The 16,537-nt window shown below is 36.7% G+C and overlaps 1 protein-coding gene across 1 annotated transcript in view; it reads right to left on the bottom strand.

Moving 5' to 3' along the window:
* Positions 1-2,763: 2,763 nt before the first annotated feature.
* The window catches only part of EXOC2 (exocyst complex component 2), a 111,768-nt gene continuing 97,994 nt past the window's right edge, over positions 2,764-16,537 (bottom strand). The window contains exons 23-27 of the mRNA XM_069853586.1: positions 11,708-11,763; positions 8,715-8,837; positions 6,440-6,501; positions 5,251-5,310; positions 2,764-3,034 (exon numbers count right to left, since the gene is read on the bottom strand). Of these exons, the coding sequence (XP_069709687.1) occupies positions 2,941-3,034; positions 5,251-5,310; positions 6,440-6,501; positions 8,715-8,837; positions 11,708-11,763 (395 nt within the window). The 3' untranslated portion in view covers positions 2,764-2,940. The remainder of the gene's footprint in view (positions 3,035-5,250; positions 5,311-6,439; positions 6,502-8,714; positions 8,838-11,707; positions 11,764-16,537) is intronic.

The raw sequence follows: 16,537 nt of genomic DNA, 5'->3' as shown, positions 1-16,537 counted from the left end.
ACAGTAGTCACTATGATGTACCACCAGCACATTTCATAAACGTATTCCCCAAGAATATCAGTTTAACAAAGAAGAATTCTGTTGTGAGAAAGGGAGGATTTCTTCACTGTTTCGTACTTTTTATTCAAACTATTTCACTAAGTTAACATCCATTCATCTAATGTGTTTGGTTTTGTTTTTTTTTTTTTCTTTTAATTCATCATTCAGCTGGGGGATTTCAATATCTTTTCTGTCTGTCTGTTCCTGCCCCGTATTTTATTATTGATGCCACATTTGCTTTTTAGAGCTTCTTTGCTTACCACCTGAACAACTCATGACCATTCAAAATAGATGTTCAAAAATACAGTAACATAAGAATACCTCAGCATCTCCAGAGGCTGAATATCTCAACACAGCATATTATGCTTGAATTTCCCTTTAAGTCTTTACCTACATTTAGCAAAGATACACTTAACAAACTTGTAACTCTTTCTCTAAATGAGAAATAAACCTCTCCGAGTTTTTTTTCCCCAGTCCGTATGATTTTGGACTTTTTCTAGAGGTTCAAAGTTCATGCAGAAATTCACTTTTTCTCTTGTACTGTTTTCAGCATTTACCTTTGCATTAAATGTCACAGCCTTTCACTTCTGTTACTTTGATTTCCTCGCTGTGTCTCTTTCTCTGCAAGCCCCAACTGACTGTGTATTTTAGTGTGGTCTCCCCATCTTCTTTCCACTTCCAATAATATTTTTTAAACCTTGTTGTATTCTTGAACATTTTTTTTTCCAAAACCACACTGACCACTTCTTGGTTTTTGAAATCTTCTTTCCAGAGGAACTGCAGCCTGCTGTATGTTGGCTAAGAAGTCTCACCAGTCTAAGCTTTCCTTCCATGCAAAAGGGTTCCAATACACCCTGTGGTGGCACAAAGTTCACCGACTTCCTTAATTCCATGAAATGGAATTATTGAAATCCAGTGTTTGACTAGACTATGAGCATTTGTTTCATATCAGGTTGAATTCAAGTAACATTCTGACACATTATTGTTGTGTTTGTTGTCAATGACATGTTTTGAAGTACTATTCCAGGAAGACAACTAAACACAAACATCTGACTTCAGGTTTTAAAGACAAGCAACAAGCTGTTGTAACAGAAGATGAGTATGAAAATGATATTACAATAAAGAGATGCCTGAATATATATCAATTCAATACAGATGATAAAATACATTTTCAATACTTAGGAACATGTCTGATTCAAATGTAGAAAATGCAGACTGGAAAAAATCATACAGAAATCACATTTCTTGGGAAGTAAAGAATTCAAGAAGAGCTCATGATCATATTTCTTAACACTTTATTATTCTGAAGCAAAATCCTTTACAGGTTGAGATAACAGGATGACTATTTCAGTTAATACCAGCAGCTGACACTACAACCAGCTTAGAATGGACAACATTTAACCAAACAACATTGCTGCGGGTGTTCAAAAATTCTCCCTGAAAGCCAGTAATGACATACTTTTGAAGTTTCGAACTTCCATTCAACATGCTATTCCTACCTACACAACTATTTTATAAGTAAAATACATGTACATCAAACCTCCATCAGTATTTCATATTACAGGAACTGAATGTTGTATTTTTACAGCACATAACTGAACTGGCAAAAGAAAAATTGATGGTAAAAAATTGTTCAAAAACTCAGCGCATTGTTTCTGAAAAGTCCCACTCAAATGACTGTAAATACAAAAAGAATATATTATTACTGCATAATTTACTTGCAATTCATAATTTCAGTTATAAAATTAAATCTACCCCTTGCTCCAAAAAACAAAGCCCCTTTCTATTAGTTGTTCTCTGTTCTATCCTCCTGCATCTTATATCAAGTCCCAGAATGAAAGTCAGTGTCAAATCTTCCCAGCTGGGAAGACAGTTGTTGACCTTTGTGTAACTACATCTTAACAGCACCAAAACTGTTCTTTCCTTCTTAATCCAAATTCAGTAACTAGTGGTGAAAAGAGGAGTGACTAACAAGAAAGAAGACAGTGGTAGCAAGTCTGTAAGAACAGGAAAAGACAAGAGGAGTAGGAAGGAAGCAACAAAACCAATGACATATTGTGCTCCTCTGTACTTCTGACTATGCAAGAGGTAATTAACTATTCTACTCCTTAACATCGAAGAATATTTTACTTGAACATTTCATAAACAATCTTCTACTACTCCTATAAACTCAGAGTGCTTTTCTGTTAATTGCCAGTGAAAGGAGAGCTTATTTCAAATGTGGATGTTATCATCAATATTCCAACAGAAGGGAGAAACAAAAGAGGTAGGATATGTTTAATTAAAAAAGCTAGAAGTCTCCCAAGAAATCAGATTGTAGATGATAACAGAAAAAAAAAGTATCGATTTTTAAATGCAAAAGAAGTCATGTCTTTCTCCATACTGTATTTGAACACTTACGAGTTAGTTGTAGGTAGCAATGTTTATTACACACTTCTGAATAGTTTATAGAAGGTCAGTCTTCCAGTCACTTACATTAGTACTACTCTACAATCAGAAAGTAACAGACTGATACACTGAACAACATGAGTAAAATTTAAGGTGACATTTGCTAAAAATATATTTCAATGTATTTTTAACAAATGAAACTGAGACTGCATCACATCAATGAATATTTCTTCATGAACATACAGAAGACTGTATGTAAACAAAATTGCCTTAATCCTCTCCACAGAATGCAACACAGCAGATAGAAAACCCTTTTATCAAGACACTTAAAGACCAGAAGTCTCATTCAGCAGGATACCCCATACCATTACTCAGAGTTGTCTCTCATAATTTCTTTTTCAGTGAAATTCCTTTTGTTTCCTTCAGAGACTTCAAAGGAGTTGAAGAGGTACAGAAAAAACGGGTGGTGTTTAAGCACATCTGTCTTTTGAGTTGCCTGCATTGTGCTGTTTTCTATGTTTTCATCATTGCTGACGAAGAAGCTTGAAAACACGTCAGCTGCAAGTGCATACTACTTTTAAATTTGTTCAGTAACTCTTCTAGTAACCTATAAAAGGAAAATAATTACAACTTTGGCATATTCTGAAAAGGGATCAATTACCAAAAGTTTTGCCTATTCTGTCTGTGACTTCAGGTACATTGTGTGCTTATATAAAGGATCTAAAATTGGATCTGTTCAAATATCTGAATTTTATCAATATTTAGAAGCATATCAATGTGTCACGATGATCTGTGGCCAGAAGAGAACTTAGCCATAGAACTTTTACCCAGGTGATAAAACAGCCCTTTATATGGCTTTCCTTCCAGATGAAGATCATCTTGAGAGCAACATATTCGCAAAACACAATGGCAAAAGGACTCGTAGAGAGCATCCTCAGATATTTCTGCAAGGAAAATCTAAAAACTGCCAGACTATGTACCATAAAACCAGCATCCCCTATTGGGGTTATGGCTTTTCACGTGAGCTGAATTGTATATTTCAGTTCTTCAACTTGTCTTTGGGAGGTACTTCCTTGATTTCTCTTAAGTACCATAGCTGAAAGATCAGAGATGGTATCACTGTTTCAGGAGAAGCATTAATTCACTGGCAACCATATGTTTTTGTACTTCAAACAAACTATGTACGAGTTCATTTTGGAGCATAACAACGGTTCATTTACACCTACATAGCTGCCATGAAGGTACTTGGTGCAGTGGATAATATCTATTATAATCCACAAGCTACAGTTGTGGAACTGAGGATGTTGATGCCTTTGTTGTATGAGACACTTATTGTGAGAGCAGAGATGCATTATGAAGTTTTACAGTCTTGCCTGTGTGTTTTATTTTCCCTGTTTTCTAGGGAAGAATATGTTCTCCAAATCTTTTGCTCTGTTTCAAAAACAAGCTAGATAGACGTCTCCCTATTGCCTCAACTTCTTGGCAAGCTGTGATTATTGAACAGCCCGTAACAGAAGTTATCCTGTACGTTAAAAAACCCCAAACAAACCCAAGAACAACGATTTGAACCACAAAATCAGTATCTGCTTCCTCAGCAGGCCCTCTAGAAGATGACTATGGCCACATTCATCATTTAGTGTCATAACAATGACTGTGAATGAACACAAATCAACAGCACTAAGTCAGTGCACAAATGTGTGTTACTTTTACGCAAATATGTGTAGGTTACAATGAGCTACCTGGAAGGGCAACAATTATGGTGTAACGACCTAGGAAACAGAACAAGTTTTGCACTGCTTAGGGCTCAGAACTCTGAGGCAAATATAAAAATGATGCAATTCTTGATTCTCATCTGTCCCATGAAACACAAATGCTCGTGACTCAGTAAAAAAAAAATTTAAAAAAATTCTACAGGTGTTTCGGAAAGTCTGTGTTGAAAGAACTCTTCTTACTCAAAACTGATTCTTATCTCTAATAAAGTCTAAGAGCTAAGTAAGACAAGGAGGTATCTTGAAACTTGCTGTGGCTAATGAGGAGTAGGTTTGAATAAATAGAGGACATCTGGAAGAGGGCACAGTCCATAGACCACGGGCTGCAAAACCAGTCTCTTTATGTGTCTACAACATATTCTAAATTCTGATTGTTAAGTACAAACAGATCTGATGAAGTTAGGTTCCTGAAAGTACAATACCGATCTCAAGTTCAAAACATCTATACTTTTACTAGTATCCTCGTTACAAATCCATCCCGGTTCTACCACGCTACTCCTCATTAAGCTAGGCTTGTAAAACAGACTACGAAATATGAGGTTGGATGCAGCAAAGCAACTTGGTTGTCAAAGGTTGTTACAGTGGGGAAGGAGGAACCCAAAACTCCTCTTGATGTTATGAAAGAACCACAGTCCCTTCTTATTTGTTTTTTAAATCAATAAGGTCATGTTTGAGAGTTCCTCATATATCAGCTGGCAAAAGCTTGGACTTTGTTCTTTGGTCATTTTTTGATTACTGATAAAATAAGTAAGATGAGATAATGCACCCAACAAAACTTTAAGATTAATAAGGAAGGCTAAAATAAATTACAAAATAAATACAAAGCTACAGTGAACTGATAAGACTAGGATGGGCAAGAGGGATATGCCACAATGCCATCAGCTCTTCTGTGTAGTTTAATGAGTCACGATGAACAAGGACTTAGCTTATTCTTAACTGTCCAAAGAGGCTTCTGCACTGTCAAATACAGTGAACATTAAGCCTCTTATAATAAAGAGTAAAAAGCAATGGCTCCAGAGACCAGAAAAGAGACAAGAAGATGCATTATACTCACTTCTTCTCAGTTCCACTCGAGAGCTGAGGCAAGGCTTCCAAAGCTTGCTTAAAGCTTGAGCTGCAAGGAAAACAAAAATACTCATATTCCACTGGTACAAGTCTAAGCATCCATAGTTTCTCTCTATAAGTCCTATGGAGATATGCTATATTTTGCCCATTCTTTGAATGAATTTTTGAGCCAGTGCCAAGTAGGCTTTTTTCATTTTGAGATCTTCATCAGTATCACACACTCAGAATAGGGAAGCACGTCTTTTGAAATGGAATGCAGTGACACTGTAGGACACTACCTGTGACACTATGAAGACACATTAGGCCCTAGAGCCCAGCAATGTCTCCTACGAAATGCTTATCAGGTAAGATGATCAAATTGCCATCTGCAGGATCATGTAATGCCAATCCTAGCAGAAGTGCGGGTATTTAAATAACGAATGAACCTGCCCATATCTAGTCCCCAACATAATCACTTAAAAACTTCAATCAACTTTACTCAAAACTGCTGACAGCTTATTATAGTTTGTTTTTACATGCCTTGAATGCATCAGACACTGATACTGCTACTGCTTTTCTTTCTCCCTTTATATTAATGTGTGAGCGTGTCCCACATTATTTATCTTTGGTCTTGTACCTCACTGAGAAATGATAAATTGCTGAAAGCTTTTTGAAGGCTTTCATTCTAGAAGACAGTGTAGAGCTGAATTCATTTTCCCTTATTACATTTGCGGAAAAAGAGTAGGGTATTGTATAAGCTTGTGGAGAGCTCTATTTCCATATCCCTATAAAGGGAATCTGCCAGTGTCCAGTTCTGTAGTTTCTTTCTGGCAGGTTCTTTGCTAGGTGCTTTATAAGACTGCTGTGAAAAAAAAAAAAAAGCATAAATTCAGCAATATCTGCTTTTGTCTTGTTTTAGCATCATTATCCTCTGCAGCTGAACTGCTGTTTAGAAGTTGTTTTTTTTTGATTGGCACTAGCTTGTGTCTAAAAAATCCAGTATAAAAAACACCTCAAAGTAATTATTTTCTTTCAACTGATAAAACTTTGCTAGTAATCTATTTTTCCTCTATTTACCAAGTATATCACATATTCTGTTTGAAGCAAAAATTCTTAATCCTCAGTTTACATTACATGCTTTTCCATGTTTACCAAATATTCCATTACACTGAAAAAACAGATGTTAGAGTACATCTTACTTGCTTTCAGGTGTTAGGTATATGGCCACGGTATCTCTCAATGCACAGATTTCAAGTCTTGCCTAAAGACAGAAATACAAATATTGAAATAGAGACACAATGCCCTTTCATCAAGGGAATACCAGTATCCCAAAGCTTCATCATTTTAGAGGCAAACAGTATTGCACACTGCAGTTGTAAGTGGCCTTGTTTTTTAACAGTGTGTTTCCTGTATTTTTTGTTGCCATGTTGCTAAAAAGAGCAAATGTTTCATGCTTTTGATTCAAGTCAAACTGTTTGCACGGTCACTATGTAGCAGTCTAAAACCATTGGTTTGTCTCTCAGTAACAGTATCTTCAGTTGTGATCCATCTTTTCTGTACCACTACAGAAAGACAGACAGACACAACCTTAATTTGTCTGTTTTTTTCTTTTTTATTAAATACAGCGAGCTTAACTTCTTGCAGCATGGTTTTGTCAGGGAGGAAGGAAACACAAGAGTATAAAAATCTGTCAATATACATTTTATTCTTGGTTTTCCTGTTGAATTTATTTTTTTTTCAGTCAGATGAGGAAGTCAAATGCTTGTGCTCTGCTTCTTGTTTGTCACCTGCTGAGCACAAAAGCTTGAGGACTTTACTCCTGCCATTGTACTGTGTGTCAAGGTGTTAACTTTCACCTATGCAAATGATGGTGGAGAATGACCTCAAAGATTAAACTGATTTCATAGATCACCTTTAATCTTTGAAAAGCAACCATTACCATCACAGAAATAGAAACACTCCACATGTGATCAATACTTTAAGAAATTTCATTAAAATATATAAAGTGAACTTCATCTAAATTAATATTCTGTTCCTGTTCATCATAAAATTAAATCCAGTTAGCCATTACAGAAACTGATTTACATTTGGATCCAACCCATGTGACAATTATCTTCCAAACAAAAACTCTTGTAATTTTTTTATAATCCAACACAGACATCTACCTCCAGTTCTCATGAAAAGCTTTAGCTTTTAAGTTTTGCCCTCATCTCTCTCCTAGGTAGGAAGTCAGCTGAGATTTATGCTTTTTTAGCACCACAACCTTCTGGCACAAAATACAACATAGCCACCAGCCAATTTTATACTCATAAGAAATGGTCTTCTCACCACAGAATGTTTCACCTCTTTTTGTATGGTGCTCCAAGCTGAATAGCCTTGGACTTCTGCAAGTTCTACACATAAGATCCTGGAGTCTTTCCTACATTTTAGGAGGTAGCAGCATCATGGGGAACTGTCACATTCTCAAGTACCACAGCTTAAATAAACATGGTGGAAGGGCAAACCCAACAAAACTGTGGGTCATGGGATGTGGGAATACAGATTCAGCCTTCTCTTCGGAAATGGGTATTTTTGATCAGTCAGACCGGGCTCAGAATACTTTTGCACTGCTGCTGTCTGCCAGTCAGGATTTTCTGTGTTCAGAGGAACAGAAAATGACCACGAGTGACAAATTTACAAGTAGGGACAGAAAATGCTTTCATTATGCAAGTTCACATGGTGGGTTGTCTCGTCAAACAAAAAAGACAAGGGTAGTTTTGTTGTTATTCATTGATTTGGTTTTAAATAGGCAGTCAATCTTAGTCAGCTGTGATCTTCCTATGATAATCCTCTGTCCAATGCAATTACTACCAGCAATGGAAAAATACAGCTTGCAATTGGATAATTATTTTCCCATCATAATGCAAGAATGCTGTCATGTACGATGAAAAATTGGTGTTTGTTCTTCTTGCCTGTTACAGCTGCAGCAATCATTGACCCAAATGGATTTCTTTTAAAAAAAAGATTTTTTTCTTAGAGTCCTTTAAAGCTAACCCAATAGCAAGTACATCTACAGTCATAAATGAAGAAGGCAGTGTATCTGTTCTACTCAGGCTGTAACATAGTGCTAATGTAGAAATAACAAAACAGACAACTGACAAGTTTTGCGAAGACTTACAAGATCCTATCGCATCATACTTTCAAGATTTTTAAATCTCAAAATATCACAAAATAGTTTTTTCCTTTTTTTTTTTCTTTTTTTTTTTTTTTCTGGATGACAGACCAAAGACAGTATTTAACATTTCAAACAGATAATACTATGATGATTTTTATCTCATAGGTTACAGCTAATCTTCTATGCACTCAGACAGAAAGACAACACTAAAATATAAACAAATCCAAGAGCCAATATCCCAGCAAATACACTGATTATACCTTTCTGTTATTCTTGGTTTCCTACATTCAGATGTTTGTCAGTGCAAAGTATTCAGGTACCTGCAAAGCTCCATTTTTGCTGAAGAATGAAACACACTGCATCAGACGACTCAGTTCTTCGGAGACTGCTTCTACAACCCTTGACATTATCCGAGGAACTAAATCCTTTGAGATGGTAAACACCTGATATTTATTAAAGAAGAATAATGAGTACAATACCTATAGTAACAGAAACATTTTGTATGTATATTTCAATAAAAAGTACTAAACACCTTAATTGAAAGGACTATGTTATTTTTATCAATGGACAAAAACAATTCAAAGCAACTAGCATATGAAGGATTTCTTTTGATGCTTGTCCTACACTTTTGACCAATCACCTTTGTTAATAGCAATGTCAGCTATATGATACATGATGACAACTTTCTTGTAAAGCCTAAAGGTAGCCAGACTTCAAAATATGTGCTCTCAGCTGATGGATGCAGGTAGTCAAGTGTTTGTACACAGACGGCTATTTTGTAGATAGCATCTTTAATCCAGGGTTGTGTGACTGACTGACCCAATTACACATTCAACCACGTTTAACTCACGTATTTTATTATTTCTTCTAGAATCCTTTATATCTGACCACTGTCAAATGGCTAGTGTCTTTACGCTCTGTGGCAGAGATAAGCCTTTGAAAGGGTTTGAGAGTATGGCAATGTAATGTATTTTTATTTAGATTCTTCCACAACTGACATTTATTAGTCCCTTGGCAAAAACATTACACTTTACTGTTTGTTCCATGCAGCAAGACCATCTTTTTAACAGCTTATTTGTACAGTTTTTTAAAGTGCTATTCAGATCCTCCATTTGAGGTTCAGAATAGCATCTGCAACATAACAGCAACACAAAATTAAACATTAGATCCATGCCTGAAGGAAAGCATGAAGAAACCAATCTTCCTTAAAGGGAGCTTTAAGGAAGCGAGAAATTGTTGGTGAATTAAAAAAAAAAAAAAAGAATTATTTTTTCTACCTAGAACTGGGGAAAATGCAGGCCAAGAGGTTGGAATATAGGAGGAAGTGAGATTATAGGTTAGACAGACCAAACTTGTGTCAGGACTTAAAGGTAATAATAAAGCTACATAGGGCTGGATGAGAAGTTGACACAAGGAACTGAAGATAATGTGACTAGAGTGGTGCAAAAAGGAAAATGAACTGCATAGCGTTTTTAAACACACGCACCCCTCCAATTTCTGCTTTAAAATTATCTAAAAAATTAAGTAGTTGTATTATTTTTTGCTAGAACACCTTTGCTTTATGTGAACTTTGGATCTTATGTCTGACAAGGAAACGTAGTAATTGACAGAAGATACTCATACACGTCTAAAAGTAAATTAAAGATTCCTAAACAGTTTTTAGCGATTTAAGTAATCAATTTTGTATCAGGGATTCCATAAAGCTGACTGTTCCAAAAAAGAAGGTAGGTACCATAGGCTAAGTACACTGACCACATATATATCAGCTATCAGCTGTTATCACTGCTAAATCCAGTCTGGTTTAACGGTTTTGACCCACATAAGCTGAGCGAGTGACATAGTTAGCTTATGGTAAGAACAAAACCCCTAGTAACTATTTGGGAAGGGGCCACCTTATTCAGCAGCAAATATTGCTGAGCAATTCAACATAAACATACCAGGAACATGCCCAAAAAATCTTCTACTGAGAAGAGAATATTTGTGCCCACAACCAGCATTCTTGAAGCTACTATGCAGAATCCAGGAAAAAAAATTCTCAGCAGTGGTGAATAACCACAAAACTTGCAGTGAGAAACGCTTATTTTGATTTCAGTTAAATTTGAATTCAAAGGTAGAGAAACAATTATCTTTCCACTTCAGTCCATTCTTGCTGTGCAGCTGATGGTTAAATTTTGCTGTTTCAAACTGCAGAAACTTGCAGCCTTGTTAACTAAACTTAAATCTGACACAGCTTACAGAATTTCACCAGAACACAGTGGAAATGGGAGTTTCATCTTGACACACATTTTCATAGTTCTGTAATATTTCACATCTAGAAATTTATGAGGCAACACTATTTGGGCCAAAATCAGTATCGGTCTCAATGAAGTCAGTGCACCTTTCTGCTGCAGCATTTCACCGAGTGTGCATGTTTATAGGATTAGCTCAATAAGTTCCAAACGCCTATGAATTTTTTAAGGCAAATACTCTCATTTTAATTTCTATTAATTTCCACTACACTGAAAAACAGTATTAAAAATGAATGTTATTGTTGGTATATATTTTTGGTATTGCTTATTCCCTTATTCAGAAGCATTTGGTAAAATCAGCAATGCTTCCATGAAAACTCCTATAAGTAAATACTGAAATGGAATAAAAAGGACTATAGAAAATTCTTGCACATTATCACAAAAGACCAAATGACTACAGCTCTGCATGCATATTATTTTAATAATACTATTATTCTTAATTTTCACATGCGCTCCCTATTGAAAGCCATTACCTACCTACCTAAGTATTTCAAACACAATTTGTGCTGTACAGAGACTATAAAAACTTGCTGTTTTTTAACTTTCTATCCTACGTACAAGAATGACATTGCCTTTTCACTCCAAGTGGCATATATTGAACATTTCTTCCAAAGTGAAGCACAGGGTGATTTTCATATGTTGTGGAAAATAAAGTTAATCAGAGAAAGTGAGTATCATCTCTCTCTCTCTCTCTCTCTTTAATCTTGATGAAAAGGGAAGAGTTGAATTTCAGACTTTGGCTTTCCTTTTCACCAGGCAGCGGAAACAAAAAGGTGTAACGGAGTGTTACTGAGGATAAACAGGAACTGTTCATCTCCTTTGGCTGTTAACAAAGTTAGCAGTTGCCTATTTGGTCAGCTAAGCCTAACCCAAAGCACTTGTATCAACAATAAAGACACTTTATTGTCTTTATAAATTTCAGGGTACAAATTTCAGGGCTGATGAAAGCCATAATTTACCATAACAAGTACATTGGAATTATTCATATGAATGTAAGCATGAAACAATCTGAAGTTTTTTCTCACCTCTGCATGCACAGCAATGATATTCACTAATGCTTCTTTCAAATAGTTTCTGACACCTGAAACAAAACCAGGATAATTACTTTCATTCTGTTATCTCAACACAGCCATAATAATCTACTGTTCAATACTGTACTTTTTATTTTCATCCTTTCACTAGCACTTTTGCAATCAGAGGCAGAAAGAGAAAGTTCCATAGCCACACCATCAGTCTATTTCCTTTTTCAAATCAAATGGAGAAAGGCACATTTCCTTGCAGCAAAAAGTTAAAAAAGCCAGCAGGTTCCTCTTTCAGTATTTTCCTTGTCTGACAACACAATTTCTCCAACTTTGCAATTTAATTAAAACCTAGCATTATCAAAAAATAAATTTTGGATGTCTTGCTAGAATATCCAAGACATAGCACAGAACAAGCACTACAACTCAACAGCTTCTGAAGAGATAGAGAAGACAAGAGTTTTTGTTTGTACAACAGTCTTGAAGATCTTGTTACTTTATCAGCTTCTCTGGCTATAAATTACTAAAGACAGAAGTAGCAATGAATCGTTTCTCTGAAAGTGGTTTAGAAAATGTTACTGAAGGCAGGTTATAGGAGATGTCATGCCTTAGTAGAAATTTCCTTGTAGAAAGCGTGCAAGAGTCAAATAAGCATTTTATTTACTAAGTACATGAAATATTTGTTGATTTATACTGAAAAGGAAAGTCTAAATAGAAGGACATCCAGCAGGGTATGCTTTAGTTAGGACAGGCTTATTCCTCTGCACTGCTGTAACTCTGGCGTAACTTTCCCAGACATGCATTCAAGCTGTGTAAGATCTACAATAGGCAAAAATCTAAAATTGCCTCATTTGCTTTTCTGGGCACTTCTCTTTGTAGACAAAGGCAAACTGGAAAGCATTTAATGCATTAAAGTATGAATAAATGTTGGAAGTGCAACACAATGTCATGAGAGAAAGTTACCAATGCACGTGATCTCAACCTCTGATTTCAATTATTCTTAGCATGAATTAGGAAAAGTGCAATAACCCCATTGCTCCCTTTGGTATCTCTAATCAACAGTAAAAGATCAGAATCATGGACAAAGACTAGTGAGACCACATCGCTCAGAAATCAGAGTGTGATTAATGCTGCTGTCATAAAAATTATGAAGTGAACCTTTAATCAGTTTATCTTACTTGCTCCACCTTTCCACAGATAGCATCCATGCAGCAACTTAATCCTGCTACGAAAAATTGCTTTAAAAGGAGTTACCAAAGATCATAAAAATGAGTTGTTCTATGGGTGAATAGTCTCAGAACTACCACCTCAGCTATGTTCATTTTTTTAACCACTGTTCCCACAACTCACTTTAAGTTCTAAAAAGAAGACACTTGTTTTTTCTTACTTAGACAATTACAGACAAACATTTTGTAAGAATGGGATTACGGATGAAAGAATCCCTTTGCATGAAGTACAAACACCTTCACTGCCCGTGTCTATACTGTTCGGTGAGATGCAGCCTACATGGGAAGGTGCTTTTTGGCAGGCATCATGGACCTCCTTTTGGAGGTGAGCATGCTTGGGAGAAAGCAGAGGGAGACATGTTTAACAGTGACTCTTATTCCCAATGTGCAGTCAGAACATAGCTGAACTCTGCACCCAGTCATGTGCATCAAGACAGTCTCTGTTTCAGAAGTTCATAGCGAAGAGGCAAGCATCAAAGAAGATTTTACTGCTCTCCATAAAAGCAGCTTGGTTTCTGAACACACAAAAGAATTAAGACCTTTTTAGAAAGAATGTTCTATTTACACACTGGAAGAGATGCAAATAACTGAAAAAGGTGAAGAAAAACAAAAGCCTTTCCCTACACGTTCCAAAACCTCTCTAACTTTTCAGTCACTCTTTCCATTTGAACTAGACCAAAGAAAAGTCAAACAGCACAGCATGCTAGGTTGCAAGCTTATAATTTCTTGTTATCTTAGTGATTTTTTGCAGCAAGGAAGGATGGGGGGGGGGGAGTAATAAGAGCAATACCAGAAATTTTATGAAACTGACTTTTTTTCTCCTCCCCTTTAACCTGCAAAACAAAGTAAGGATGCTACACATCAGTACTTGAACCACACCAAAAGATCACAGGTATATGTGGAAATGCAACACCCCCTTCCTTCTTCCTCTTCTACTGTTTTCCTTCCTCTGCTTCACTCTGCCCCAGTTCGAATCCTCTGCAGGTTTCGTATCACAGCGGACAAAATTTGTATCACGTCCCACAAGCAAATACAACCTGGCCAAGCACTGAATGGTGGTATGCAAATCACATAGAAGTAGAGGATGAATTCAGGAGCTGGTTTGCAGTTAACCTCAGGGTGCAAAGTGTTGATTTTGGTCTGCTAACGTATGTGGTATTCAACTTTTGGCTGCCTACCGACCTCATCTTGTGACAGTAGGATTTCACGTGGAGACCATTTTACTTTTGCACATACGCCATGCAAGATTAAGACTTTGACAGTCTCCTTTCTCTACAGGTAATTGTGACTGCCAGAGCATGTTCATTTGGTCAATCAAAATTTTACTTGTGAACTAAGCACAGCATTTCTTTGCCCCAACTGACTGTTCTCTAATGAGGCACCTCACTCAAACCCTGGTACAGTTGGGGAGCCATAATCAAAGCACAGAGAGTGGGCTGCGATGTCAAACAGAGAGGGCATAGAGGAGACCAGCTGGCTGAGCTGGGAAGAAGCATTAGCAAGGAGGCAAGTGAAAAGCTGAAACAGACACCAAAGCAAGTGGGTTGTGTAAAAGGGTGATGTGGTTCTAAGGGAAAACCCTTACTTCTCAGCCATCCTACCTAAGCTCCTGAGGCAGTGTGCCTCTTCTCATGCTTTTAGGCAACCTGGCTCAGGAAGACCTATTTCTGTCTGCTGCTGCTGAGAGCACCCAAATTAAACAACTTTTGATGGTGCAAGTAAAATTGCCTATCAGCTATGTCTGTGGAAACCATCCATAACTTTATTTCTTGAAGAGTCAGTCACTGTGATACTGCAACCAGGTACCATTGATTCTACAAGTATGAAATAGTAATTTCAGCAACATTAGCACCAGGTGTTAAATACCATTGTCTAGTGGTACACAGCTACAACTGAGACATAAATGATGAATTTATAAGTGAAAACTTCAGGATGAATTGACTAAATGGAATTGAAATGGCACCTACAGTAAAAATGAAGTGACAATAGCTTAATATCATACATTGCTAGCCCATCCCAGCTGCAAGATAAAATTGGTAACTTAAACCTCAGTGAAAGGCCATAAGCAGACACATTTTATCTTACATCCTTGTACCATGTAAAAGGACAAATGAGCGAACAGGCAGTTTAGAGGTGATTATTTCTTGCAGTCTCAGTAGCACTAATTAGGTGCTCCTGACCTTTCATAGCAGGTCCAGTCCTGCTATGACTGTAGGTCAGGGGGCTCAGCCCAAGATCAAGTATTTCCTCAGCTTTGTTGACAGGCTTTGCAATTTAAGACCAGATCATTCAGCACAAACTGTTCAAAGCTATGCAGTTTAGTGATGGTCCGTGGATATGAAACTAGTTGCCTTAACTGCAGTCTCTAATAGTTTAAAAGACCTTGTTTTAGTAAGCTAAACAAACCAAAGCCAGAAAGAAGATGTTATTGCACTCCAAAAATGCCAGTAAGTGGAACCAGACAGGGAGAGATGTGAAAACTAGCTAAACTGAAGAACAATACTGGCTCAAGAAAGAAAGGTATAAATGAATTGACTATCCATATGCTTTGGCTGGAAATTAAAAGTAACCACATAACAGGTTTGCTCTCACTATGCTATCAAATGTGCAGTGTTGTGACAACCTTGCTGCCAGGGAGTCAGTTTTCCTACCATGAAAAGAGCATAGAGTAAAAAGGGTATTTCCGCCCAGTTCTTTTTCTGATTTGTGAAGGATTTTAATTTTTGCATGTTAAGACAAAGCCAAACACGTCTGAATGTCAGGACCTGCAGGCATAGTTAATAACTATATTATATTTTAAAAATTACAATTAAACCCCATCCAATTTCTGATTTATATCACTGCTCTGTTTGCGGTAGGCTTTGTTGAAGCGAAGTATTACTTTTCAGGACTATGATTCACTGGAAATACAAGCAGAGGCATCCTACTGTGAATTTATTGTGAAATTCACTTAAAAATGAAAAAAATTCTGTCTAGAATAGAATTTTTGTGCAGCTTTCTCTACGACTCAGCAGCCCACGCAATCACAGTTTTTGGGGCACCATGCTGCCAGTCCTATTATACAGCACTGAAAGCTAATGCACCATATAACTGTAGGTTGCAACTATTAGGCTAATCAAATGAAACATAACATTTTTTAGTCTAAAATACTTCCTATTTAGCATATTGAAGCACAAATACAATGCCTTTACATAGTTTCTGACAGAAATACGTTAAAGACAGTCTCAACAAGCCCTTGCAAATTCTCTCAGGAAAACGTTATTATTCTGTTACAGCATAAATGCATTCCACTCCTACAGTATTCTCAACATCGAGGACTCTGACTTGCTAGAATTCTAGCTGTCACTAACAAAACCCTAGTACTGCTCTAAAGAAAAATTGATAGGAAGACCTAAGACAGGGAGAGTTTCAGTCATCAATCACCACAATGGCTGACAGAAACTTAAAAACAGCACCTTCCAATTTTGGGCCCTTCACTGTTACTTTCTACTAGCGAAACATTCAATTAGTTTATCCATTAAATTTAATCTTCAGTTTACATCTCCTGTGAGTTATTTTTTTTGCAAAATAAATCTATCAGAAAGTCTACATCTGCAAGCAGTTTTAACAA

Source organism: Phaenicophaeus curvirostris, chromosome 3 (assembly GCF_032191515.1).
Source record: "Phaenicophaeus curvirostris isolate KB17595 chromosome 3, BPBGC_Pcur_1.0, whole genome shotgun sequence".
In the NCBI taxonomy this organism is placed as follows: domain Eukaryota; kingdom Metazoa; phylum Chordata; class Aves; order Cuculiformes; family Cuculidae; genus Phaenicophaeus; species Phaenicophaeus curvirostris.
Note: the sequence above shows the minus strand (reverse complement) of the source record. Positions and strands in the feature narration are given on the sequence as shown.